The sequence below is a fragment of the Nansenia antarctica genome (assembly GCF_963989245.1).
Source record: "Nansenia antarctica genome assembly, chromosome: 2".
NCBI classification, from domain to species: domain Eukaryota; kingdom Metazoa; phylum Chordata; class Actinopteri; order Argentiniformes; family Microstomatidae; genus Nansenia; species Nansenia antarctica.
In genome coordinates, this window is record NC_137675.1 from 49,841,776 (window position 1) to 49,868,189 (window position 26,414).

At 46.6% G+C, this 26,414-nt stretch overlaps 1 protein-coding gene across 1 annotated transcript; it reads right to left on the reverse strand.

Moving 5' to 3' along the window:
• Positions 1-26,117, reverse strand: znf598 (zinc finger protein 598; the record flags this gene model as incomplete). Its single annotated transcript, XM_080524047.1, has 12 exons — positions 1-651; positions 861-1,005; positions 6,714-6,876; positions 11,902-12,797; positions 14,415-14,496; positions 14,645-14,985; positions 15,102-15,207; positions 19,812-20,029; positions 20,363-20,574; positions 24,556-24,685; positions 25,114-25,226; positions 25,944-26,117. 12 exons carry the CDS (start codon positions 26,115-26,117, stop codon positions 250-252), a joined length of 2,982 nt encoding a protein of 993 aa, XP_080380173.1. The 3' UTR covers positions 1-249.
• Positions 26,118-26,414: the final 297 nt, after the last annotated feature.

The following is a 26,414-nucleotide window of genomic DNA, read 5'->3' on the forward strand; positions in this document are numbered from 1 at the left end:
CTCAGACGAAGTCAACATCGACCCCCGACCTAAAACCCTAACCCTCAACGAGCTGACACTGTCTTCTCACTTGACCACACTCCCCCCCCCCCCCCCCCCCCAGCGTCCTCTCTGACATGGGTCGTCACCTTGGAAACCTTGGGGCTCCGCCCCCACGCGGCACACGTAGGACTCTCGATTAGGCAGTGAGCTTGGTTGTACAGGCAGGGTGACGAAGGGGGAGGGGGGTGGGGGTTGGGTTGGAGGAGGTTAGCTTATGATGCGGCTGATCGCCTGCAGGGAGGGGAAGTCGTCGTTGTCCCCCATGTGCATGGTCTTATGGGAGTTGAAGTCTTTGGGCGCCAGCACCTGTCGGCAGGTGGGGCAGATCTGGCAGTCCAGCTCCGCCGCGTTAGCGTTAGCGTTAGCCGTGGTGGAGGGCGTCTGCCAGGCGCTCTTCTTGTTCTTGCGGCCCCTGCCCCCCCCGGCCCCTCCGGCCCCCCCTAACCCGGCCTGCCTCTCCAGGGCCTTGGAGTCTCCGTGGGCCGTCAGGAGCTCCTGCTGCTTCCCCGTGTCCGGCAGCAGGACCAGCAGCTCGTTGAACACGTAGCCGAAGTTGTCCCCCAGCAGGTCCTTACAGCTGCGGTGGTACTGGACCGCTGACATCAGGCCCTGGAGGGGAGGGGAGGGGTCACACATGTCATCATCTCCTTACGGAGGGAAGAACCCAATAAATGTTTCAGAGGGCTTATAGATAGTCTAGAGTTACAATCACAGGAATAAGATACACTCTCATTCATTCATTCACTGAGACACGCACCCACACGCACACAAACACACACACAATAATTCAACTCTGACCACACAGAGTGGGCTGGTACCTGTCTGAACTGGCCAGAGTAGTTCTTGAACTGGTTGAACTTGGACTCGTCGTTGTGGAGGAAGTTCTTGATGGACTGGATCAGCTCCATGTTCCTCTGCTGGAAGTGTTCTGGAACCAGGTAGGAGCTAGGAGACTGGGGAGGCCTGGGACGGAACACACACACACACACGTTAGAACACAACCATCTCTCTACAATAACAATCATGCCATTGGACTCAGACCCCCTGTCGAGAAAGAACCCCTATCCCTTTAGTGTCTGCAGATCTGAAGGGGTTGGATAGGTATAAGCAATAAAGCCAAAGCCAAATCTATCTGCCTATTCTTTTTTTTACTTAATTCCATTTAAGCAAAGTTTTCATAGGAAAAACAATGGCAAAACGATGCTCTCAATGCTGATTAGGCAAACACCCATATATCAATAATGATCTGATATGATCTCCATTGATAAATAGAGCAACGTTATTTATTTGATGTGCAGTTACTTGTACAGTTACCTGCCAAATGACAATTCCACATGTTCAGCACACTGCATATTGATATCAGTGATTTGCTGTTCAATCTAACTTGTGACAGTTTGATCATCTACTGAATTGTTTTGGTTATACTCAGTTATATTTAATTTACAAAAACATAAAAGAAATTCACAGTGAAAACCATTCATTCATACTGTTAGAATACCCCCTGCACTTTCTGGTGGCCAACCACTGTAATTTACATTCATGGTTTATCCCAGCGAAGACAAGCTTTACAAACAGTCAAGACAAGCTTACACAAGACAAACTTTATCTAAGTGGTAAATTCTTCTCTCTTCACAAGAGTTAACAAACCTTGTGCAGTAGCTAAGCTGACAGTACAAAAGGTTAGCTGGAATGTCTGACCCTGAAATTCATGGATACAAGCTAGCAATATTAAGTTTATCCCAGCGAAGACAAGCTTTACAAACAGTCAAGACAAGCTTACACAAGACAAACTTTATCTAAGTGGTAAATTCTTCTCTCTTCACAAGAGTTAACAAACCTTGTGCAGTAGCTAAGCTGACAGTACAAAAGGTTAGCTGGAATGTCTGACCCTGAAATTCATGGATACAAGCTAGCAATATTAACTGGTGAAATAAACAATTGGTAAATAATATCTTACTGTGTGACTCTAATATCTTACTCTGACTCTTGTTCTGTACCATCATTTAAGCTAGCAACTGTGCTAACTGACTGCTGTCCAAAGAGCTAATGCTACTTTGCTAAATTGTGCAATTTCAGTAGGCACTCCAGTAACAGCAAACGCCAATAAACAAAAAATAAAAGTGTATTCATTCATAAACCCATACATGTATTGCTCTGGAGAAAAAAACAAATTACACAGAATAATTTCAGAATGAGAGGCTGCCGCACATCTTTTGTGCATTTTCGGTGGAATGTGCGCAGATACAGATATTTCTGTAAAAGGCCAATATCAACGATAATATTGGTGCTCTGATATATTGGTGCCAATAAATGACTGACCTGAGACACTAGAGCTGAGTTGATACTACACTCCAAATCAAACCAAATGTGAAAATCAAATCACAGAAGATGAAGAGTGCCAAGTTGACTGCTTGGCACTCCCTATATAATCACAGTTACTTTAGGGGAGTTACGTCCTCAACTGGCCAGACTCTGAGGACCCAGTGTGTCCATCACCCTCCAGAGACATTGTAGACATTAACATCAACCCAGTAACTGAAGCAGAGGTTCCATCAGCCAAGAAGGCCATGAAGAGTGGTAAAGCACCAGGCATTGACTGGGTGATGCCTCAGAGAACCAGACCTGCCCAAGGAATAGTAGACCCTCTTTTCACACAAGGCTGTCTCACCCACACACATCCACCTCCAGGAGAAACCAGACATGTATTCCAAACAGATTGGGAGTCACATCAAAAACAGAAACCCCACATCCTGTACATGAACACACCTGCTACATCTCCCATTAACATTGATGGCGGGACACACGTTAGCTGAATACTTCCTCTACCCTGGAAGCCTCATAAGCAGTGACAGTGGTGCCAGAAAAGAGATCGAGGCCGGCTGAACAAAGCCAAGAAGAGGTGCATTCAGTCGACACCGTCCTCTCTGGAGTTCAAAACAATACAGCCTCAAAAACTAAGATCAGGCTCTCCAACAACAATGTTACGTGACTCCTTCCGTGGCTGCCTTCACAAGATCAGCAACGAACAGGCCAAATGAGATGACTAGTGAGGACCTGTACTAGAAGACCAAATAGAAGAGCCTGAAAGTCACACTCTGATGAACACCTACTGCAAAGTTCAAGAGAAGCCGGCCCAAAAAACCACCTGGCCGAGTCTGAATGGTTGGGTCTCTCATTGGGCAAAGCGGAACCCAGCGGAAAAAAGACTGTTGCATCCTTATGTCCCACCCGGGACGAAGAGGACTAAACTCTATAACTCTGAGATGGATCCATTACCATATGTCTTACCCCTATCTGGTGCTTTTAGATCAGCTGACACTGAAGAGTTGAGTAGTTGTTTCTGAAACAACTAAACACTTTATTAGGAACACCTGTACACCGTCTCGTTCATTCAGGTGGTGTAATGGTGTGGCGAATGTTTTCCTTGCATACTTTGGGCCCATTAATACCCATCAATTGTCGCTTGAATGCCACAGCCTATTTGAGTATTGTTGCTGACCATGTGCATCCCTTCATCATGGCCACAATGTACCCATCCTTTAATGGTTACTTCCAGCATGATAATGCATCATGTCACAAAGAAATAGTTGTCTCCAACTGGTTTCATGGACATGACAGTTAAGTGAGTTCAGTGTTCTTCAGTGGCCTTCTGAGTCCAGTGTTTCCTCTATATGCATTAATTTGTGGCGGGTCGCCACGAATGAATTTTCTCTGCCACTAATTGATTCATTGATTCTCGCGCAACGAGAAAGGCAGCGAGGTATTATGAAAAAACAAAACAGATTGAAGCTAGATTTAGGCCGCTTTCAGAGCTACATTTCGTTCCGATTTAGGAAGCAGTAAGTTACAATGTTACAGACTTAGGTAATCGCCCCCACACGCACGAAGCGACGCCAGTGTTTCCTCTATATGCATTGATTTGTGGCGGGCCGCCACAAATACATTTTCTCTGCCACTAATTGATTCAGTCCACTTTGATTCAGGCTGCGCAACGAGAAAGGCAGCGAGGTATTATGACCGGAGAACAGAAAAAAAGCAGATTGAAGCTAGATTTAGGCCGCTTTCAGACCTACATTTCGTTCCGATTTAGGGTGTAGTAAGTTACAATAGGTTACAATGTTGCAATTAACCTCGTCTCAGTTTGTGTTCGCACTGCAATCGAGACTGAATCGCTCTCAACACGCGCGAGGCGACGCACTTGCAAAACAGCTTTGTGATTGGTCCGAATTTAGCGGGTCATTTGGATTTCCTGGATTTCAGGAAATCCATCTCCTTTCCCTCTCTCTTCGCCCGTCGCCGGTCCCTTTAATCCCGTATCCTAATCGAAAATGGAACATCATCAGCGACGACTGTGGGTTATTGCATTTACCGCTGTTCTCTGGTTCATCTTATACCAGAGTATTTTAAATGAACATTTGTAATGTAGTCTCTAATGTTCATGGTCAACTAAATCAGGATATTTTGTGAAACAAATAATGTTCCCGCTAATGGGCTAACCGAGCAGCCTCGCACCTAACGCTAGCTTCGAACTATTCATAGCATAAACGTTGGTAAATGTCATAAACGACAGAGTATTGGCAGGGGAAAAGAAGGGGAGTCTGAATTTTTTTTGACAACGGATTTACATGCTGGAAAAACATGCAGCTAAAATTAAGGGAACATTTGGACAATAAGAGACACAAGGGAGCTGTGGTCGCATGGTCTAACTACAGGGCAATATGCGCGGGGCAAAAACAGAACGGCGGAGGTACGGGTAAACAGGGCTCATGTCGGTGTCATCAAAGGTAAGAGTTGTTTTTCTTTAACTCAGCTGATAGCATTACCTTGCTGTTGGTTGTTTACCGAATGCTCCATCTGACTGACACACTGTGATTTTACTTGTGTAAACAGTTAATGAGTAACGTTAGCCGGTTTTGTGCATGTACTCTGATGTAGGCCTACTTCGTATTGATGAGCTGATGATCTTTCATTGTGTGTGTGTGTATGTGACTGTCAGTCACAAGTTTATATTCTACGGATGTTGTTCAGTGCTGTATGCGCGTTCCGCATGTTCTGCTGCAGCTGTAGCCTCAGGATATCTTGGTATTTGATCTTTTTTCTTTTAATGTTGCCACCCTCTAGTTTTTGGTGAAATTACGTCTTTGTTTTGAGCGCCAGTGTGCGTTTCATGCGCGTGCATGCGGAAAAAACTGAACACCCCACCACTAATGTGAAAAATCCTGGAGGAAACACTGGACGCGCTTGCAAAACAGTCCAAATTTCGCGGGACATTTGGATTTCAGGAAATCCATCTCCTCTCTCTCTCTCTCTCTCTTCGCCTGTCCCTTTAATCCCGTATCCTAATCGAAAATGCAACATCATCAGCGACGACTGTGGGTTATTGCATTTACTGCTGTTCTCTGGTTCATGTTCTTATACTAGTGCTCAGTATACGAGTATTTTAAATGAATATTCGTAATGTAGTCCGGTTCCATGTGTACTCTTGTGTACTAGGGCTGGGCAAACGATCAACATTTCTTTTTCGATAATCGCAAGAATTACCGATCAATTATCGATTAATCGCTAAGCTTTTTTTTCATTAAAAAAAATTTTTTATATAAAAAATTAAAATAAAAATTAAATCGGAAAAAAAAAATAGGGCAGAAATAACAAGCATGTTTTCCTTGGGGAAAACTTTATTTGTGTTGCTATTGCACACATTCATTCACATTCAAACTAGACACTACAGTCAGATAACAATCCTCTTAAACAAGGCAGTGAGTAGCCTAAATTGTTTAACTTAAAAACACATTTTACGTTATAAATAAAAATATAGAAAATAAGTAACTCACCATAGGAGCAGTAAAAAAACAGTTACTCACAAATAGGAGGATGACTGAAAACGTTAGTGTCCTTAAAATTTTTTTTTTTTTTTAAATTATTATTATCGATTATCGAGCAAAATATTTTGTGATCGACCAAGATCCTTATCGATCAATTATCGGTCGTCGATCATTGATGCCCACCCCTATTGTGTACTTCATATTCGATGAGCTGATTATCTCTTGTGTACTTAATATTCGATGAGCTGATGATCTTTCTGTGTGTGCTGGGCGTATCTGTCAGTCACATGTTTTTACAGTAACCTATGTACTGTATGCGCGTTCCGCATGTTCTGCTGCTGCTGTAGGATATCTTGGTATTTAATCACTTTCTATATAAAATCACCTGCGTGATTTTTTTTTCTTTTTAATGTGGCCACCCTCTAGTTTTTGGTGAAATTACGTCTTTGTTTTGAGCGCCAGTGCGCGTTTCATGCTCGTGCACGCAAAAAGAAATCTGCGCGCCACTAACATGAAGAATCCTGGAGGAAACACTGCAATAGAACACCTTTGGGATGTGGTAGAACAAGAGATTCACAGCTTGAAAGTGCACCTGAAAATCTGCAGGAATTGCTTGATGCAATCGTGTCATCATGAACCAGAATCTCAAAGGAATGTTTCCAACTTGTGGAATCAATCTTTTGATCCAAAGCAACGTACATTGTAGTGAGTGCATAGATCTTTCAGTATATATGGTCCCGGGGGGGATCGAACCCACAACCTAAGCGTTGTTAGCGCCTTGCTCTACCGACTGAGCCACAGAGGACCACGTCTGGACCGGGCCGGTCACGTGACCATGGGATGTCTCACCTGTTGGAGGCGGGGGGTGCGGGCTCCACCACGTTGCTGTTGAGGGGGATGCCAGTGAAGCCTGGGGGAGGTTTACTGGGCATGCTGCCTTCTAGGCCTGGGGGGGGCGGGGGCGCGGCGGGGGAGGGGGCGGAGCTCTTCAAGGGGAAGGAGGTCTTGAATCCTGAGGGAGAGAAACAGGATAGTTAGCTATTCAGGGTTCCCACGCCTTCTGAAACATCAAATACAAGCAGCTTTCAAGGACGTTCAAGACTCAATTCCCTCAAATTCAAGGACCCAACACGGCATAGTTTGAGACAGACCTAGATGAGAATTTATGTAATAGGAACTATCCGCTCACAGACAACAATTAAAAAGAGAGGCTTGAATGTGTGAACACTAGATGGTCTCTTGCCTTCTCTACCACAGCACAGCAAAACAATATATTGTGAAATGTGTGTTAAGTTAAGCAATACAGAGACTTATTTACTAGTTGATGAGCCAAGTAAATTTCTTTTGAAGATATTTTAAAAAATTTAGAGAGAGAGAGAGAGAGAGAGAGAGAGAGAGAGAGAGAGAGAGGGGAATTCAAGCACTTTCAATGACCCATGTCTATTTTCAAAAACTTTTAAGACCTTGATTTATTTTTTCTCAAATTCACAAACTTTCAAGGATTTCAAGGACCCGTGGGAGCCCTGTATTTATTACATGATCCTAGAGTCACCGTTACATATGTTACAGGACAACTGAGGACTGAATGGGAAACCACTAAATCAGTAAGAGTGAACTCAGATGGATAAAAAGGATTGGATAACTTAAGAGACATGTTTGGATGCTCGTTAAAATGCATCCTTCCTTTCTCCATTCCATCAAGACAACACTGATCTTAACTGAATTGATGGTGAAAGCAACACAGTGGAGTTGCTCTGACCAATCACTCCAACCATTTAAGATCAGCAATTACATCAAGAAGGGAAGGAAGGAAGGAAGGAAGGAAGGAAGGAAGGAAGGATGCATTTCTTCTATTGTTCAAGGAGGGCCGTGTTGTTCTACCGAGGCTCTGTTTCTTCCCTTCCTTGAGGACATCCCTGACCTAACATGATTGGCCTGGTCGAAGCAAGCTTCCACTAATGATAAGTCATGTCAGATCAGGTGTGTGTGTGTCAGGGTTTCCGTTAGAAAAAATTGCCGCCGGACACCGTGTCCGGGAAGATTTCGATTTACCGGACAAACGTGATATATTCCGGTCATCATATTAAAATATAATATAGCTGTTTGTCGCGGTGATTACTGTTGTGTAGCGGCCTATATATGCCATTTAATGTCTATTTCTCATCCGATACGATTAGATGCGAGCTATATAATATATAATAATATATCACAAGGTGCTTATCGTGGGGGATTTCAATATCCATGTGGATAATCCCACCCGGGCTTTCGAGTCTGAATTCCTGGACCTGATCGAGTCATTTGGTTTGACTCAGAATGTTTCTGGCCCCACCCACAGTGGAGGACACACATTAGATCTGGTCCTCTCAGTCAACATCCCCATCAGTGACGTGGAGACCATGCTGGCCCATGCTGACTGTGACCATAAGGCAGTTCTGTTCACCTCATCTCTGTCCATCCCTCCCGCTACCCAATCCTCTGCTCGCCTCTCTCGTTACATTAACGCCCAGACAGCCCCAAGGTTTTCCTCTGCTTTCATGGCAGCCCAAAACATCAGGGCAGGTGAGGCACCATCTGACCCAGAGGAACTCACTTCCATGTTCAACACCTCCTGCCGCTCCATCCTCGACTCGATAGCCCCACTTACCCTGAAAAAGCCCAAACCCAGGGTCTCAGCTTGGCTCAACGACACCATCAGAGCTCAGAGAAGAGCGTGGAGACAGGCGGAACGCAGGTGGAAAAAGGACAGGCTGACCATCTCACTCGAGATTTTGAGGGAAAAGCAGAGGACCTATCAGAAGGTGGTAAAGACTGAAAGGGCCAAGTACTTTGCCACTCTCATCTCCAACAACTCACACAACCCCAGAGTGTTATTCAGGACAATCAACACCGTTGTTCACCCCCCCCCCTACCGTCATCCAGGATCCATCCCCGGCTAAGTGCGAGGAATTTCTATCCTTTTTTTCTGACAAAGTCACCAACATCAGAAAAAACATCCCGCACTCCACCAAGGACTCAGCCGTCACACTGGGATGTGCATCCACTTTCTCCAGCTTCTGTCCTTTCACTCTACCAGCCCTCTCCAAGATGGCCGCTGCACTGAAGCCGGCCTCATCGTCTCTGGACCCCATCCCTACCCCCCTTCTCAAAGAGGTGTTCGACACGATAGGGCCACACATCCTCTCTATAATCAACAGCTCGCTGGCCACTGGCATTGTTCCGCCCAGCCTCAAACAAGCTGTGGTCCAGCCTCTCCTCAAGAAACCTAACCTGGACCCCTCCAACCCCAGTAATTACAGACCTATTTCCAAGCTCCCAGTCGTGTCCAAGCTCCTGGAAAAGGCTGTCCTCAGCCAGCTGTGGCCCTACCTCCAACAGAACAACATCCTGGAGAAGTTTCAGTCTGGCTTCAGACCTGGCCACAGCACTGAGTCGGCACTTTTAAAGGTTTGGAACGACCTCCTCCTCATCGCAGACTCCAGGAAATGTGCTGCCCTGGTCCTCCTGGACCTCAGCGCAGCTTTTGACACCATAGACCACGCCATCCTCCTCGATCGCCTCCAGCAGGAGGTTGGCATCACCGACACCGCTTTGTCGTGGTTCAAGTCCTACCTCAACAATAGAACCTACGCCGTCCACATAGCAGACTGCTCCTCCAGACAAGCCAACCTCACCTGTGGGGTCCCTCAGGGCTCCATCCTCGGTCCCATCTTGTTCTCCCTCTACATGCTCCCCCTATGTCTAATCCCTCAACGCTACAATATCTCATTCCACTGCTATGCGGACGACACCCAGCTCTACCTGTCAATCAACACTGACGACCCCGCCGATCTGAAGCGCCTGATGGACTGCCTCCGCGATGTGAAGGAGTGGATGGCCCAGAGCTTCCTACAGCTGAATGAGAGCAAGGGGGAAATCCTCCTCATCGGCAACACCACCGCCATCACTCAGCTCAGCACCAACATGGGAAGCCTGTCCACCCTTGTCAGACCACATGTCAAGAACCTCGGAGTCATCTTTGACTCCGAGCTTAACCTTGACCGACAAGTGAGCTCCGTCGTGAAGGCATGCCTATACCAACTACGCATCATAGCCAAGATCAAGTCCTTCCTCACCCCCAGCGACCTGAGGAGGGTCGTCCTCATGCTAATATCATCTAGGCTCGACTACTGCAACTCACTATATGCGGGACTTCCTGATAAGACCATCTACCGCCTGCAGCTAGTCCAAAATGCCGCTGCCAGGCTGGTGTCAGGCACCAAAATGAGGGACCACATCTCCCCTGTCCTCATCTCCCTTCACTGGCTCCCAGTGAAGAAGAGAGTGAAGTTCAAAATCTGCACCTTTGTTTTTAAAGCTCTCAACAGTCTCGCCCCTCCTTACATCAAGGACCTCCTGGACCAGTCTACCTCCTCAAGGCCCAGACCCAGGCTCAGGTCCGACGCCCAACTCAGCCTGAGGGTCCCACGTACCAACCTCAAGAGGAAGGGTGACCGTGCCTTTGCGGTGATGGCACCGACCCTGTGGAACGCGCTCCCTTCTGCCATCAAGTTTGCCCCCACTCTGGACTCCTTTAGAGCCAAGTTAAAAACCCACCTCTTCCAAAATGACATTCCCTAAATCTACTCCCTATTTGTTGTGAATTGTATGCCTGAGTTTTACGTTTAAGTCGTCTGTGTCTGATTGCTTTCTGTGTTCCTTGTCTTTGTCTTTATCTGTTCCTTTACCCGGGCTGCGCCCCGGGCCGATGTAAAAGTTGGATGGGGGGCGCATTATAAATGAAATTAACATAACATAACATAACATAACATGATTCGCATGCGCGCTATGCCATTATGTCCAGCGCTGAACGGGCGCCTCACTGGGAACTGAACAGACAGCATCGATCAATGAACGGACTCCACATTACGTTAACTGAAGTTTGTTAAATTGTTTGGGATTAATGTGAGTTTTCTATTTTCTCTTTCCAGTTTTACCCTTTTTTTAATCAATAAAACAACGTCATTTCTATAACCAGGGGGGTGTTCCATCAACGTCGCTAAAGGAAAATCTAGGCTTATTTCGTTAAGTCTCGCGAGACTCTTAAAAAGATCCAGGCATATCTTGATAGATCTCGCGAGACTTGTCAAAATAAGCCTAGATTTTCCTTTAGCAACATTGATGGAATACCCCCCAGGTCTCGCTGGTTGGGAAGGCATTTCGTTTAGCTGCCTGTCAAATCATACTTAATCGGACTCGGGAGTATGACAATGAGGAGAACATAACTGTTTATTGAGAAACAATTGATAGGCAGGCTGGGATACGTATATAAAGAAATACCACAATGTCTAGATGTATAACATGTTATTGAACAGTGCAAGCATGTAGGCTTCTGGCGTGACACGGCTAGCCTAATTTCCGTTCATATGCCTTTTATCAGATAAAATAAAATAGAATAAAACTCTTTGAAAATAAATAGGCTTTAAATTAACTTGCAATGCGTATAGGCTAATTTCCGTTCGATGTTACAGCCGGCATATGCCTTTTCTCAGATAGATAGGGGATAGCCCTGTAAGCTCATACGGGTCTCTATGTCGTCCTGAAGACCGGCTGTTAGATCATATCGCTGAAGTTTGTCTCCATCTTAGTGTAAATGTTGTCCGTTTCGTTTGTTATCCTTGTTATTGTGCGATAAAGTTAAGGCGCTCCGCTTCGGGCCACCATTTTCAGCTGAGCACCAAACACACACACACTCATACACACACAACCTATAGGCTAACTAAAGGGGGCGGGTCCTTCTCTCTCGGGCAGTGTTGTGTGTGTATGAGTGTGTGTGAGTGTGTGTGTGTTTGGTGCTCAGCTGAAAATGGTGGCCCGAAGCCAATTTGAATACAAAATGTGAACTTTAGCGAATTGTATTCAAATTGTGCTTAGAGGGAATTATTTTCACCGGACATTATGTCCGACGAGTTTTCAATTTGTCGGACTTCAACAAATTTTACCGGACAAAGACCGGTAATTACCGGTTAACGGAAACCCTGGTGTGTGTGTGTGTCCGTACCTGGCGGGGGCTTCTTGGAGATGAGTGCGGGGAACTCCTCCTCTTCCTCCATGGGAGGGTCGGGGTTGGGCTGTGGGGGGGCCACCGTGACCGGCTTCTCCACGAAGCCGTTAGCCAATCCGCTCGTCTTGGCTGTCGGCGTCGTCATGGAAGCGGGAGGTTTGGCGCCGTGACCCTCGGCCGGCCTGGTCTCCGGAACGTTCTCCTTTTGCACCGCGGCGGCGGCCACCCTGGAGGCCGCTTCCATGGAAACCGTTGCCGGGTTCCCTGACGACGACGACGGAGGAGGAGGGGCCGGGGTGGATTGTTGTTGTTGTTGTTTCTTCTTCTTGCCGGCCTTAGGGGCGGGGTTAGGGGCAGGGTTAGGGGTCGGAGGGGAGGGGTTAGAGGTCGGCGGTGGCTTGTTGGTTCCTTTGACCGTCAGCAGGGAGGAGATGTCCAGCATGGTGGGCACGGGCCGGACCTCCTTCTTGGTCGCGCCGCTTTCGTCGTCCGAGGACGGCGGGGAGCGGAGGGGCTTGGGTTTGGCGTTCTCCCCGCCCTTCTTTTTCTTACGAGAGGAGGACAACGAGGAGGATAACGAGGAGGAAAGAGGTTGGGGGCGCGAAGGGAGAGGGGGGTCGATGGTGGGTGGAGGTTTGGAGGGCGGGGGCTGGCTGACGGGTTTACCCCCCGCGTGGGCCCAGGCGGAGTTAGGCCCCCCCGCTTGCCTGGGGGGGCGCATCTTGGAGACCAGCGCGGGGAAGTCCTCCTCGTGGAAGGAGGAGTGCTTCCTGGGCTGGGCGGAGTAGGCCGGGGTCATGGGGGAGGACACTTTGGCGGCAGACAGGCTGGGGAAGTCGTCCTCCTTCAGAGCCGCTGTGGCCGGGGCCATGGTGGGGGCTGGCTTCAGACTGCTAGGGCAGAACACACACACACGCACACACACGCACACACACACAGACACAAAGACAGACACACACACAAATACACAGAGAGACAGACAGATACACGACACAGACAGACACACACACACACACACAGACAGACACACACACACACACACACACACACACACACACACACACACAAAGACACAGACAGACAGACACACACACAAAGACACAGACAGACACACACACACACAAAGACACAGACAGACAGACACACACACAAAGACACAGACAGACAGACACACACAAAGACACAGACAGACAGACACACACACACACAAAGACACAAGCACACACACACACACACACACACATACAGACACACACACACATCAGCACTGTATCTACCAGTATACACTATAAACACAGACAGAAATTATGGACCATCAGAGTGAATGCATGAGGCCATGTAAGCCTTTTAACACTGGTAAAAATAAAATAAAAAAAGGAAGAACCAGGGGAGAGAACAGAGGAGCCGTTCTGTGTTAGAGAGGCTGGTGCTGGAGCCATACACAAGCAGAGAAACAGCACAGGGGGCTGGGCCTCGGCAATGGGTGTTATAGGGGTAGTGGTGGCTCAGGTCATGAGTTCAAATCCCACCTGGGGGGACACCACCACTAGAGTGCCCTTGAGTAAGGCACTTAGCCCTCAGTTACTCCAGGGAGACTGTCCCTGTAATCTCTCATTGTAAGTCTCTTTGGATAATAATAATAATAGTAATAACATTTATTTGTATAGCGCTTTTCCTGCAAATGTTGCAGCTCAAAGTGCTCCAATCATTATATAATCATAATTTAATTATTTAGTCATATTAAAAATAGTGTTGTTCCGATACCATTTTTTGATCCCGATACCGATACCGATACCTGACCGTGCAGTACTTGCCGATACCGAGTACCGATCCGATACCACGGCGTTTGAAAAAACAAAACAAAAAAACATGTTTTTTGAGCCGCATACTAACCTCGATGTAAAATTATTGCTAACACTTAGTCTGGCACTGCTCAAAACCTTTGTAAAACTCGTAAAGTTTTTGTAAAACTTAAGTAAAAAAAAAAAAAAAAAAAAAAAAAACTTACGTTTTTGTAAAGTACTCGCCGATACCGATACCAGCATTTTGGTGCGTATCGGTGGCCATGCCGATACTAGTATCGGTATCGGAACAACACTAATTAAAAAGATGAGTTTTTTGTCTTGACTGGAACATATTTGCTGAGGTTGCATCCCTAGTGTAAACTGGCAGCGCATTCCACAATTTGGGTGCATAAAATGAGAATGCAGCCTCACCAAATCTCTTCTTTTGTACATGTGGAACACAGAGAAAACCAGCGTCAGAAGACCTGAGAGCTCTATTGGGCTGATATGCAAGATGAAAGCGTCTGCTAAATAGAGTAAATGTAGACGTGTTAGTGGAGTGTGTACTTGTACAGTAGGGGTGTGTGTAGATGTGTTAGTGGGGTGTGTACATGTACAGTAGGGCTGTGTGTAGATGTGTTAGTGGAGTGTGTACATGTACACTAGGGCTGTGTGTAGATGTGTTAGTGGAGTGTGTGTACTTGTACAGTAGGGGTGTGTGTGTACCTGGGGATGGGAGCCGCCGCAGCCCCCCCCAACGCGGGGAAGTCGTCCCCCATCAGCGGGTTGTCACTCTTCATGGTCCTCACTGGAACAGCAACAGTCATCACTTCACAATCTTATCCCACACACACGCATACTGTTCTTTATTAGCTTAGCTCCCTGGCTAGGCCAGACATACTGCTAGCCAGCTGGCTTAGCGAGTGCGTGTGTGTGTGTGTGTGTGTGTGTGTTACCTGGAGCCTCCGACAGTGGCTTAATAGGGCTGCCCCTCTGTCTCATGTCCTCCGTCTCCATTCTCTCCATCCTTTCGGGTCTCTCCATCCGGTCCATTCTCTCCATCATCCGCTCCGGTCTCTCCATCCTATCGACTCTCTCCATCATCCGCTCCGGTCTTTCCATCCTCTCGGGTCTCTCCATCATCCGGTCCATTCTCTCCATCCTCTCGGGTCTCTCCATCCTCTCCTCCTTGCGGTGTTTGGGGGCGCTCCTCTCCTGGACCGCCCCCCTGTCTTCCTGTCTGCGGACCGCCAGGGACGCCCTCATGGCTGCTGCCACCTCCCTGTCCTCCTCCTCACTGGACACACACACACAGACACACACTAAGTCCACATCGAGCGTTACACAGAGGGGCTGGGCTGTTAGTGTGAGTGCGGGTGGGGATGTCAGTGATGTCAGTGAGGTGAGACCCACCGGTTGTATCTCCAGCTGCCTCTGCCGTTCTGCTGGTTCCCCTGACTCCGGACCCTCCCCCCGTGGCTCTGCCTGACGTCCTCATAGTCCCCCGCGGACACCAGCCCTGACAGAGGGACACACAGGGTCATTTATACACACACACACACACACACACACACACACACACACACACACACACAAACAAAACCCCTACCACACACCCGACGCCCTGCCACCACACCCACCCCACACACACACACACACAAGCAAAACCCCTACCACACACCCAGGCCCGGATTAACCCCCTAGGGTGCCCTAGGGTGACCAGACTTGATGTGTGCCCCCCCCCAACACACACACCCTCCTACTTTGCAAGTGAAAGTGTGATATTTACTATGGTTACAAAAAACATCGATTTACAAGAGCATATAACTACAGTACAGGGTCATCACATTTGGGCCTAATGCCGTAGTATAGCCTTTACACTGATGCTCAAATCTGAATGCAACTGTTGGGAATTTGTATTAAAATAACTAAAAGTGATAAATCATGTACTATGTGCTCATTTAAATAATATGTGACTGAGGTCAGTTGAGAACAATAGGAAGGTCACGCAAAGCCAAAAGAGAGGTTCTGTTTTTGAGCGACAAGAAGACAAGCTCCTGACTAAAAGAAAGTTTTATGATTCAAACCGCCTGTAAATTACTTATCTTTACCTATGTGCTAACAACCATTTTATACCTGCTGTTATGATATTCTATTTTTCTGTACTGATTTTATACTTTCATAACTAATGATTAATGATAAGTCTATTCTTCTATACTATATTTTAACTTGTAAATCGAATCCTAACTCATAGGACTGTGTAACTTCAATAGTTATGTTTTCACAAGCTAATCTGATAAGGACACAATGACTCGCTCAGTGGTCACACAAGTATATCATCATGACAACGGGAGGCCAGAAGAAGAAGATAACAGACAGTACACTCGGAGTTGAAGGCCACATGACTAACTGAAACACTTGCTACAAATCAAATGGTCACAGCTGCAGCAGATTTTATGCTGACAATTAAAAACCTACCAGATAGCAGGGGAAGGGACAGCCCAGCCCCAAATGTTAAATAAAATGTATAAAGACTATGTACCAAGGCTAAACGGGGTTCTTGTTTGGTGAAGCTTCTGCAGTTAACCTGTTGACGGCTAGCTGATACTGGCCTGCGGAGGTGAAACTAGATGGGACCACTTTTCCATGGAAATGAACTATTATTGCTTGCTGATGTGCTTGAATAAATATTATCTTAAAGAACAGTTCAGTAGTGGTGCCTAATATTTGATTGGATCATTTTATCTTAAGAAGTTATATCAAGGACGTCTCGTTGAGATTAAACAAACTCGCTTGTAAGTGACGACTCAATTAAATCGATTCTGGAGAAGTTGATCGCCTTACACAACTCACACCACAATGCAACACGACTTTCTAAATACAGGGATTAAAGCAAAAAAAAATCTCCTGACTGAAAATTTGTTCAAGCCAAGTCATATTCTCATTTTAACCTCCACTATATGTTTGTATTTTATAACGTTAGCGTTTTAAGGGAAGAAGATTCTTTTGAACAGCTTTTCTATTGCCAGTTTGCTTTTATGTGATACGCTCGGCGGAGAGGGTGATTGGCTGCCCTTTGCCCCCCCTTGAGGCCCTGTTTAAAAGTAGGGCTTTGGGGAGGGCCAGGAAGATCATGGCTGACCCCGCACACCCAGGACACGGTCTCTTCGCCCCGCTCCCCTCAGGCAGGAGGGTGCGGTCCCTAAAAACTGTGAAGGCCCGACATACAAACAGCTTTTTCCCCACAGCCATCCGGCTCCTAAATGCCGCTGCCCCCCCCCCCTGACCTGACCCCCTATCTATCTATCTACCCTCCCTCCACCCCCACTGGACTGTCTGGATATGAACACTTGATCTCTGCACTTTATATTTATATTAATTATGACTCTTGCACTTCGATGTTGGTTTGCACTGTCTTGTCCTGTCTTGCACCTGTCCTGCTGTAAACCGTGCTCCATTGTTCCAAACCAAATTCCTAACATGTTTACATGTCATGGCAATAAAAGTCTTCTGATTCTGATTCTGATTTGTGATATCAATGCTGTTTTCAATTCATGAAATAAAATTGATACTTATTGCAAGGGTTGACTCTGACATACAAATAATCAGATAATGGGTGTGGCTTAGACAATTAGGGGGAGTGGCTTGTATGAAAGTGGGTGTGGCCTGTCGGTGGGGCCGAGCCGATTCGTAAAATATCTGAACCGTGTCTGTGGCACTTGTGGTTGCTGAGCTAAAGTCCTTTAACCTTCCTTTAACCACTAGGCCGGAAAAGCCTTCATTAAAGTGGGTGGCTGCTGCTGGCGTACGTTTGGGCCCAGGGAACGGGCATGGAAAGAGTCACAGTCACCAAACTCTACACACTCCTTGATTGTATCCCTACATTGTACCAAATCAACTTTCAGAGTCCTAGGCCATTCCTGGGAGGCCTTGCACGCGAGCTAGCGGGAACCTGTAGGGAGCTCTAATGCTTGATGTGAAGTGCCTAGTGTAAAAAGACATGTTCTCACACGTACAGGGGTACAGGGAGTACAACATGTTGCATTTTCATGCCATTAGGGTTAGGGCTTCCTAGGGTTTCCTAGGGTTAGAGATGCATTTGGACTTCTGGAGTACCTCCACTACTTTCAATGGGTTCTGAAGGTCTGAGAGCAAAGGGCTTTCTACCAGGGGTAACTAACCCTGGGTAGAACCTTGGGTTCAAATCTGGAGTGTGTGGGACCAAATGTGTAGATGTGGTGAGCTAATGAAGCTCTTTGAGATTGAGATGAGAAAAGGGCGCTTGTCTCTTTAAGGCCAGGAGGGAGTTAGCCACTAGCGATGTTAGCTTAGCGCCAGTTTAACAGAAGTAACTTCACTTTTAACATGACTTCCCGTGGTCGTAGCGGGCTGGTTGACGGCTTAAAATGACCGTGGAGACCTGTAGACCTTATCCAGCCATAGTCTTGTGTTTCTACCCCGGGGCATAGCCGGTGTTATTCACGGACAAACACTCCGTAGTAGAGTGGTTCTAGTACACTGGACATATGTAGCCAATTGACGGAAATCCGTCGCGACTTGGAAAAAATTGACGGAAATCCGTCGTAGCGACGGAGAACTTTAATCCCTGTAAATATAGGCTAATTATTTCCATCATAAATGGCCTGAGACTACATGCTAAACCATAACAAAGGGGGAAAATGCACATACTCTATACTACAATAAAACAAGCTCAATACCAACCAAGTCCAATAACGACTGTTGCAGGCATATAAGAATAAGAACATATTTTCTGTCAGCATTAATGAAGCGTACTACAGGTATTATGGAAATAAACAGCGCCTCTCTCTTTGCCGCTCTGCTCACCTTTGTGATGCTGTATCAGACGTAGGCTATAGCCTTGTGCATCACACAGGCCCAAATCAGCCACAGCGTCATATTAGCCCGAAATAATCAGAAGTAAGCCTTACCTTTAGCAGAACTTATTTTTTCTTGATTTTACGCAGGCAAAGTCGTTTACTAAATCCTCAAAGTCCATCTCTTTGACCAACTCGGATTCAATTGCCAGCAGGGAATCTTATTATTATCAGGCCTCTCTTATTGCACTATAGTTCTCTCTCAACGCATTGGTAGAGTCAGCCCTACAACTCCATCTAGTACTGGACAGTGGTTTTAGAGTCCTCCTGATGTTCACATCCTTCTTTTTAAATATCCGGCTCCATCGGTGAGGGGATGCTGCACAAAACGCATACAATGACTGAAGTAGGTCAAAGAAATCACTCGCATCCTTACAGCTATTAATGCTGTTTACACCGACAACATTAAGGGAATGTCCAGCACAGGGCACGTAATGAATCAGGGGGTTTGCTTTTTTAAGATGCGCCCCTGGAGGCCGTTATATTTACCCGACATGTTACTGGCGTTGTCGTAACTTTGTCCCCGGCAATTCGACAAGTCTAACCCCAGGTCATGACATGAACCATTCTTACTACACATTCAGCAAGACTTGCTCCAGTATGGCTTTGAATGGGCTCGCTCCCTCTGCTGCCCCCCCCCCCCCCACTGTTAACTTCGGTGCTAATTTTAGGCCTAGGTGAAATAAAAAAAATCCTAATTGTTGGGACATTTTTAAGAGCGGCCGTATGTCTGGAGTCTTTGCGTTGCTTAATTTTTCGCTTGGCAGAGCCACTCAGTTGTCGCCTGTACATTTTGATTTCTTCGTTGATAGTTGATAGTTTGGTGGCACTGCGTCATCGCGCACTTGTCTGTGACTGGGGGGGGGGGCACTTACACCGAACTCGCAATTATTTATCTTTTTATACATGATAGCCTAAATATAACCGTTAGTTTTGTACCTGTGTGGATGTCTTCCAGTAAAGCCTATATTTAAAAAATGTGCCCAAAATATTTTAAAGGTCTATTCATTGTCCGAATAATTTGGTGCCCCCCCATTGGCTGGTGCCCCAGGGCGTTCACCCGATGCAATATATGGATAATCCGGGCTTGCACACACCCGAGGCCCTGCCAACACACACACACACACACACGCACAAACAAAACCCCTACCACTCACCTGAGGCCTTGCCACACACACACACACACACACGCACACACACACACACACACAGAGAGAGACCCCCTCACCTTCGTTCCTCCTCTGTTGCCGCGGCGCGTAGGTGAACTGCAGGTCTATGTGTCTGTTCTGCCGGGCCTCTGCGCGGTTCTTGCTGTGGACCTGGGCCTTGTGGGCCTTGTAGTCGATCTCGGTGCGGAAGGCGTGGGTGAACTGCTCCGTGCTGCACCGGCCCTCCTCACACAGGTAGTGGCTCTCGCGGAAGTGCTCGCTCAGGTAGTGGTAGTCACTGTGTGTCAGACACACAACAAGGTTAAGAAGCGTACTAATTGCTTAGCAACTGTAAGGACAAGCTTAGGGCACATGTGACATACAATATGATTAAGAAACATACTTAGAATTAGAAAAGATATGGACGCGATTAGGGAACGGCATGTTTAGGAGACAACATACGACATGCAGAGACGACATTACATTCATCCACGTGCGTGTGTGTGTGTGTGTGTGTGTGCGTGTGTGTGCACGTATGTGTGTGTGTGTGTGTGTGTGCGTGCATCCATGCGTGCGTGTGTGTGTGTATGTGTGTGTGTGTGTGCATGAGTGTGTGCGTGCGTGTGTGTACCTATAGTACTCCTGAGCTCCGTCAGCATCACAGAAGTGACAGAAGTAGTGGTCTCTGCGCAGGTGCTTCAGCAGCTCGTCGTTGTCGAGGTAACGGTCGTCGCAGAACTTGCAGAGTGGGTGGCCGCGGTGGGACGTGTCGTCGGGGTCCCCCTGCGTGCGGTGACGCGCCAGGTCCTTGCGGTTGTACCACTTACGCTCGTGGGAGAAGATCTGGGCGGGCGGGAAAGACAGGTCAGAAGTAGTCGGCACATAAAGAGTTTTTATCGTTACTGTGTGGCAATTTGCTTTGCAGCTGGTGCTCAAATTATTATAGATTATTTTAATTGGTTCCCTTTGTTACTTGCGCTAGGCTACTGCCTTTTTAGAATTGGTCTATTTATTTAGTGCAGGATACTGTTGTTACTGCACAGCACTTTATGTTCAGCACTTTATGTCTCTTATGTCCCAGTGTTTCCCCTACCATTGCCTTGGGGGGGCGGGCCGCCCTCCCAACGGAACCCCCCGCCCCCCCAAGAAAGAGGAATTATTACGGACGTAGACACCAAACATCTGACAAGCAGGCTAAAATATCAGCGTTTTTTAAACGCACCCAACCCGAATCTGGCGAGTGGCAAGCCCATGGTGGGCTCGTTGGTAACGTTAGTCCGCCGTAGTCTCGCATAGCCAGACCTATCTCCACACATCGCGCTGTGCCAGCGCAGGAGAATAATACAAGATTTTGCGCAAGTGTGCGCGCAAGACTCGAGAGTTTTTGCCGGCTGTGTCTGCAGATTGTCTGCAGATTGACTGCAGATTGAAAGTAAGCAAGTTGAAACGTTAGCAAATATAATTGCTGAGTGTTCTGACAGAGAAAGTTGGTTAAAATTGGTCGTTATTATCGTGACTAGAAAGTGTCTGACTATAGTTCCATAGTGTAAATTAGGGATCGCCCTCCACGGTTCGGCACGCATGTGTACCGCGGATCAATTGCAAAATGTAACCAAGTAATAATATTACTTAATATTAGTTAATAATATCCCTTGTAAATCACAATGTAGAGTTGCCATGAAAAGATAGACGCGACAGCTGCGTGCTTTGTTTTACTCTAAAGCGCAATGATAGGTTGATAATGAAAAAAAGAAAATCCAGAACAACAAGGCTGCGTTCGTAAATTCGCTCTGGAATCTGATCAGCATTCAAGGAACGCCTTTTGTCCAATCAAATTACTTGGTCCCTTTATGACGTCGGACCCAGTGTGCTCTCCGGCGCTCTCAGAGCAAATTTACGAACGCAGCCCGAGTGTATCATGTCGAGTGCTGCTAATGTTGGCGACAGAGAAGAACTCGAAAAGCCTCCCTCGTCATTTAAATCGCATGTATGGGAGCACTTTGGCTTCTCTGTCAATTATAACAATGACGGACAGTGTCATTGGAAGTGTGGTCGATAACAAAGTGACGGTGTTTAAGCGTTGTGCAACGAGAAAGTCGTACGAGCATGGCCACACATTTGCCGCGACATCACCCTGGTGTGTTGACGGGAGGCACGAAAAAGGCAGCTTGACAACTTCTGATAATGTAGCCAATTTTTTCATACCATGTTTAAAGTAAGGTTTCACTTTATTATTTAGTTAAAAGTGGCATAAAACATGTTTATTTGTCTGCTTTAAAGAGCCCGGTGATTCACTGCTGCAACCAGGTGCCTCCTCCCTCTCTCCTACTGCATCATTTAAGTTGAATGTGTGTTTCTGTTTAATATGTAGCCTAATGTTTGAGTGTAGAATATGTTATGTATGTATGTATGTATGTATGTATGTATGTATATATGTATATATATATAGTATATACACACACACACACACACACACACATATATATACCAGTTTTGACATCTTGAATGTTGTTGGGTTTTACACAGTAAAAGTGGTGTTTTTACAGAATTCGAGGAAAAAGCTTTTTATCTTTATGTTTTGTGTTGATCCGAAAAATGATCCGATCCGTGACTCAAAAACCGTGACACGATCCGATCCGTGAGTTAGGTGATCCGTTACACCCCTAGTGTAAATAGTGTCAAAGAACTAGCAAGCTAGCTAGCTCAGAGGTGATGAGATGAGCTAGTCTCCTTGCACACTTGACAGCTAAAGAGCTAACTGGAGGCACTTTATTATTTTACTTAAAGTAGTTATACTATCTTTCTTATTCTGTTTTTTATAGTTGAGAGAGTAGGTGAGAGAGTAAAGTCAAAATTACATTATCTGACTGGATTGCCCACAGCAATCCAATATTCAATTATAATTATGTTATAAATTGATATGGATCAATTTATGCCTCTTATTAGATTATAAATACTCTGGCTGTTTTGTTTACCTTTTGGTTGACAGCAAAAGGGAGAGAGGAGGATAGAGAGGGAGAGAAGGAGAGAGAGCAGGATGGTGTCGGCACACCAGAGAGAGAGACAGCAAGAACCAGGTGAGAAAGTGGACAGGTAGTCAAGACCACATAAGTAAGTAGCCTTGAGAACCGATGGTTCTGGAGCCTAATGGCCCATAGGGCAGAATCTCCTGTTTCCATAGCGTGAGGCGGCTTAATGTACAAGTTAGTACACCCCTGGACCAGGGTTTCCGTTAACCGGTAATTCCCGGACTTTGTCCGGTAAAATTTGTTAAAGTCCGACAATTTGAAAACTCGTCGGACAAAATGTCCGGTGAAAATAATTCCCTCTAAGCACGATTTGAATACAATTCGCTAAAGTTCACATTTTGTATTCAAATTGGCTTCGGGCCACCATTCTCAGCTGAGCACCAAACACACACACACAACACTGCCCGAGAGAGAAGGACCCGCCCCCTCCAGACAGCCTATAGGCTAACCAAAGGGGGCGGGTCCTTCTCTCTCGGGCAGTGCCGCGCGTGCACGAGTGTGTGTGTGTCCGGTGCCCAGCTGAAAATGGTGGCCCTGAGCGGAAAGCCTTAACTTTATCGCACAATAACAAGGATAACAAACGAAACGGACAACATTTACACTAAGATGGAGACAAACTTCAGCGATATGATCTAACAGCCGGTCTTCAGGACGACATACAGACCCGTATGAGCTTACAGGGCTATCCCCTAAGTATGATTTGACAGGCAGCTAAACGAAATGCCTTCCCAACCAGCGAGACCTGGGGGGTGTTCCATCAATGTCGCCAAAGGAAAACCTAGGCCTACTTCGCCAAGTCCCGCGAGACTCTTAAAAAGATCCAGGCATATCTTGATAGATCTCGCGAGACTTGTCAAAACAAGCCCAGACTTTCCTCCAGCGACGTCGATGGAACACCCCCCTGGTTATAGAAATGACGTTGTTTTATTGATAAAAAAAAAAAAAGGGTAAAACTGGAAAGAGAAAATAGAAAACTCACATTAATCCCAAACAATTTAACAAACTTCAGTTAACCTAATGTGGAGTCCGTTCATTGATCGATGCTGTCTGTTCAGTTCCCAGTGAGGCGCCCGTTCAGCGCTGGACATAATGGCATAGCGCGCATGCGAATCATGTTATATTATTATATATTATATAGCTCGCATCTAATCGTATCGGATGAGAAATAGACATTAAATGGCATATATAGGCCGCTACACAACAGTAATCACCGCGACAAACAGCTATATTAGATTTTGAAAAAAAAAATTGTTATTATATTTTAATATGATGACCGGAATATATCACGTTTGTCCGGTAATTCGAAATCTTCCCGGACATCGTTGTCGATGAACGGGAACGATGTCCGGCGGCAAATTTTTCTAACGGAAACCCTGCCCTGGACATGACGCTGGTATGAGGCAGGGTCTTACCCCCTGGGGGGGGGTCCATGCCACGGTCCATGCCACCCCCCCAAGGCAGCAAACCTAGGGGAAACACTGTGTCCTGTGTCTTTTATTTGTACTATTGTCTTCTCTTCTCTGGCACAGTGTTGAGTGTTTTATTAAGTTTAATTTCACTGAATGTTTTACTTTGTATTTCTGTGCATGTGACAAATAAATTACCCTTGAACCCTTGACACTTGTGTTCATTCACAGACACATCCTTTATCACATCTGTGCAAAAACTTTACGCTGAAGAACAGCTGTATTGAGGTAGCTAACTCATCTTGACATGCCAGGGAAGCTGCTGAATACAGGCGACTTGTCAACTTGTCTTGAACAACACACGGGTAGTACAGGTACAGGTAGCTCACCTTGAGGTGTTTGGAGCAGAGCTTGCAGCAGAAGAGCTCGTGCCCTTTCCTCATGTGCTGCTCCAGCTCCTCAAACTTGGAGAAGACCTTGGGCTCAGGGCACCGGGGACACTGTGGCAGCAACAGCCTCCTGGCAACACACACGCACAGGCACACGCACACACAAACACAAACACACACACACAGAGAAAAGGAGGAGTCAGCTACACACACATACAAAATAAGGGTGCACGGTGGACTCATTGCCATAACGCTAATGAATAGGCCTCTCTATCCAATCCTGTGAGATTTGCCCTAGGAGCTATGGGTCAATTTAGAATGAGAGAAGTAGAGAAATAACTGACAGGTGCTCTGAGAAGCAAAGAGCGCTCTTAATAAAGGACCTGAACTGTAAGTTCCTGAGAGAAGACCTCGGAGACAACACAAGGGGCTTCTCCTAATTTCCTCAGCTATTTTTGGTGTCTCTCTCTCTCCCTCTCTCTCTCTCTTCAACCCAGATTAATCCATCGCAAAGCAGGCACACACAGAATGAGGCCAGCGGCTGTTAGCTGAACCTACCTGAACTGAGCATAGATTTCCCCATCACTGAAGTAGATGTCGTGTTTCTTCTCGCACTGAAACTTTTGGATGGGAAGTGTGGAGAAGGGGTCCAGTTTGTCCACGAAGATCACCTGAATATTACCAGAGGGACAGAGAGAGGGACAACTTTAGACCATGGCATGGGCAACTCTGCAGTAAGTGGGAGAGTACTGATTGTTTAAAAAAAAAAAAGGGAATTATAACACACTCATCTAACCACCAGCAGCTCATCCAAAACAATGCCTAGCCAACGTTTTATGATCTGAGCATTGAAAAAAACGAACATTAGGCTTAGCTATTACCCCAAAAAGCTTTGCTATACTTCAATGATGGTATCTATCTTGGCAAGCTGCCTGTCTATACCAGAGCAAACGTAGTTAGCTTTCTCCCAACTGAAACGGAGTATGTTGACATAGCAATACAGCAGATAACGCAGTGTGACACGTTGATCTACACCACGGAGGTCGCTAGATATCTGTCACCTAACGATCTAGACAACCTGTCCCTCTGCTTTGGTCAGCAACATTAGAACCATAACCTGTTACATAACCACCACTACCCTGGGCGCTAACACTAGCCAGCTAGCGAGTAGTACTAATGCTAAGTAGTAGGAGGACATTCATCCTTCCAAGTTTCATGATCAACAATAAAAGATCTTGGTCTTTCCCTAACCAGCCAGTAAAACGAGTTCGTTCCTAAACTGTCGTTGGTTTTGATCTCCAACGTGGTGATCGAGCTAGCTGGCCGAACCCCTTGGCCTGTGCTGTCACACCACATCCCCGGGCTAGAGTAGGACAGGGGAGCGGCACCTTGTCGAGCTCTTCCCGGCAGACGGCGCAGTACTTCTGGTCGCACAGCACCCTCATCTTGGTGGAGCAGCGGTAGCACACTGGGTGATCACACTTCCCCAGGGCGAAGATGTCGAGGTCCTGACAGCAGAGCACACAGTTTCGCTCGGTCTCCTTGGTAGACGTGGATTCCATGGCAGCGAAATAAAATCAGAAAAGTCCTTGAGTTGAGTGTTGGTGATCTGATGGGTTTTCGGGGCTTATTCGCCGACGTTGAGGTGCAGCTAGGCGGCTAGTCTATTTCCGTAACGTGCTAGTCCGAAAGCCACTGCTCCGTCAGTGTGGGGAGTGAGATTCACGGGCGTCTATGGTATACGGATGGACTTCACGGTTGTCTTTTGCGTTGGAATGATGAGGCGTATTTTCCAACGCATCAGCACTGATTCGCGCAGGCGCTCTGTGCCGCTCCTCTGTCACCTCCACGTGCCTGGT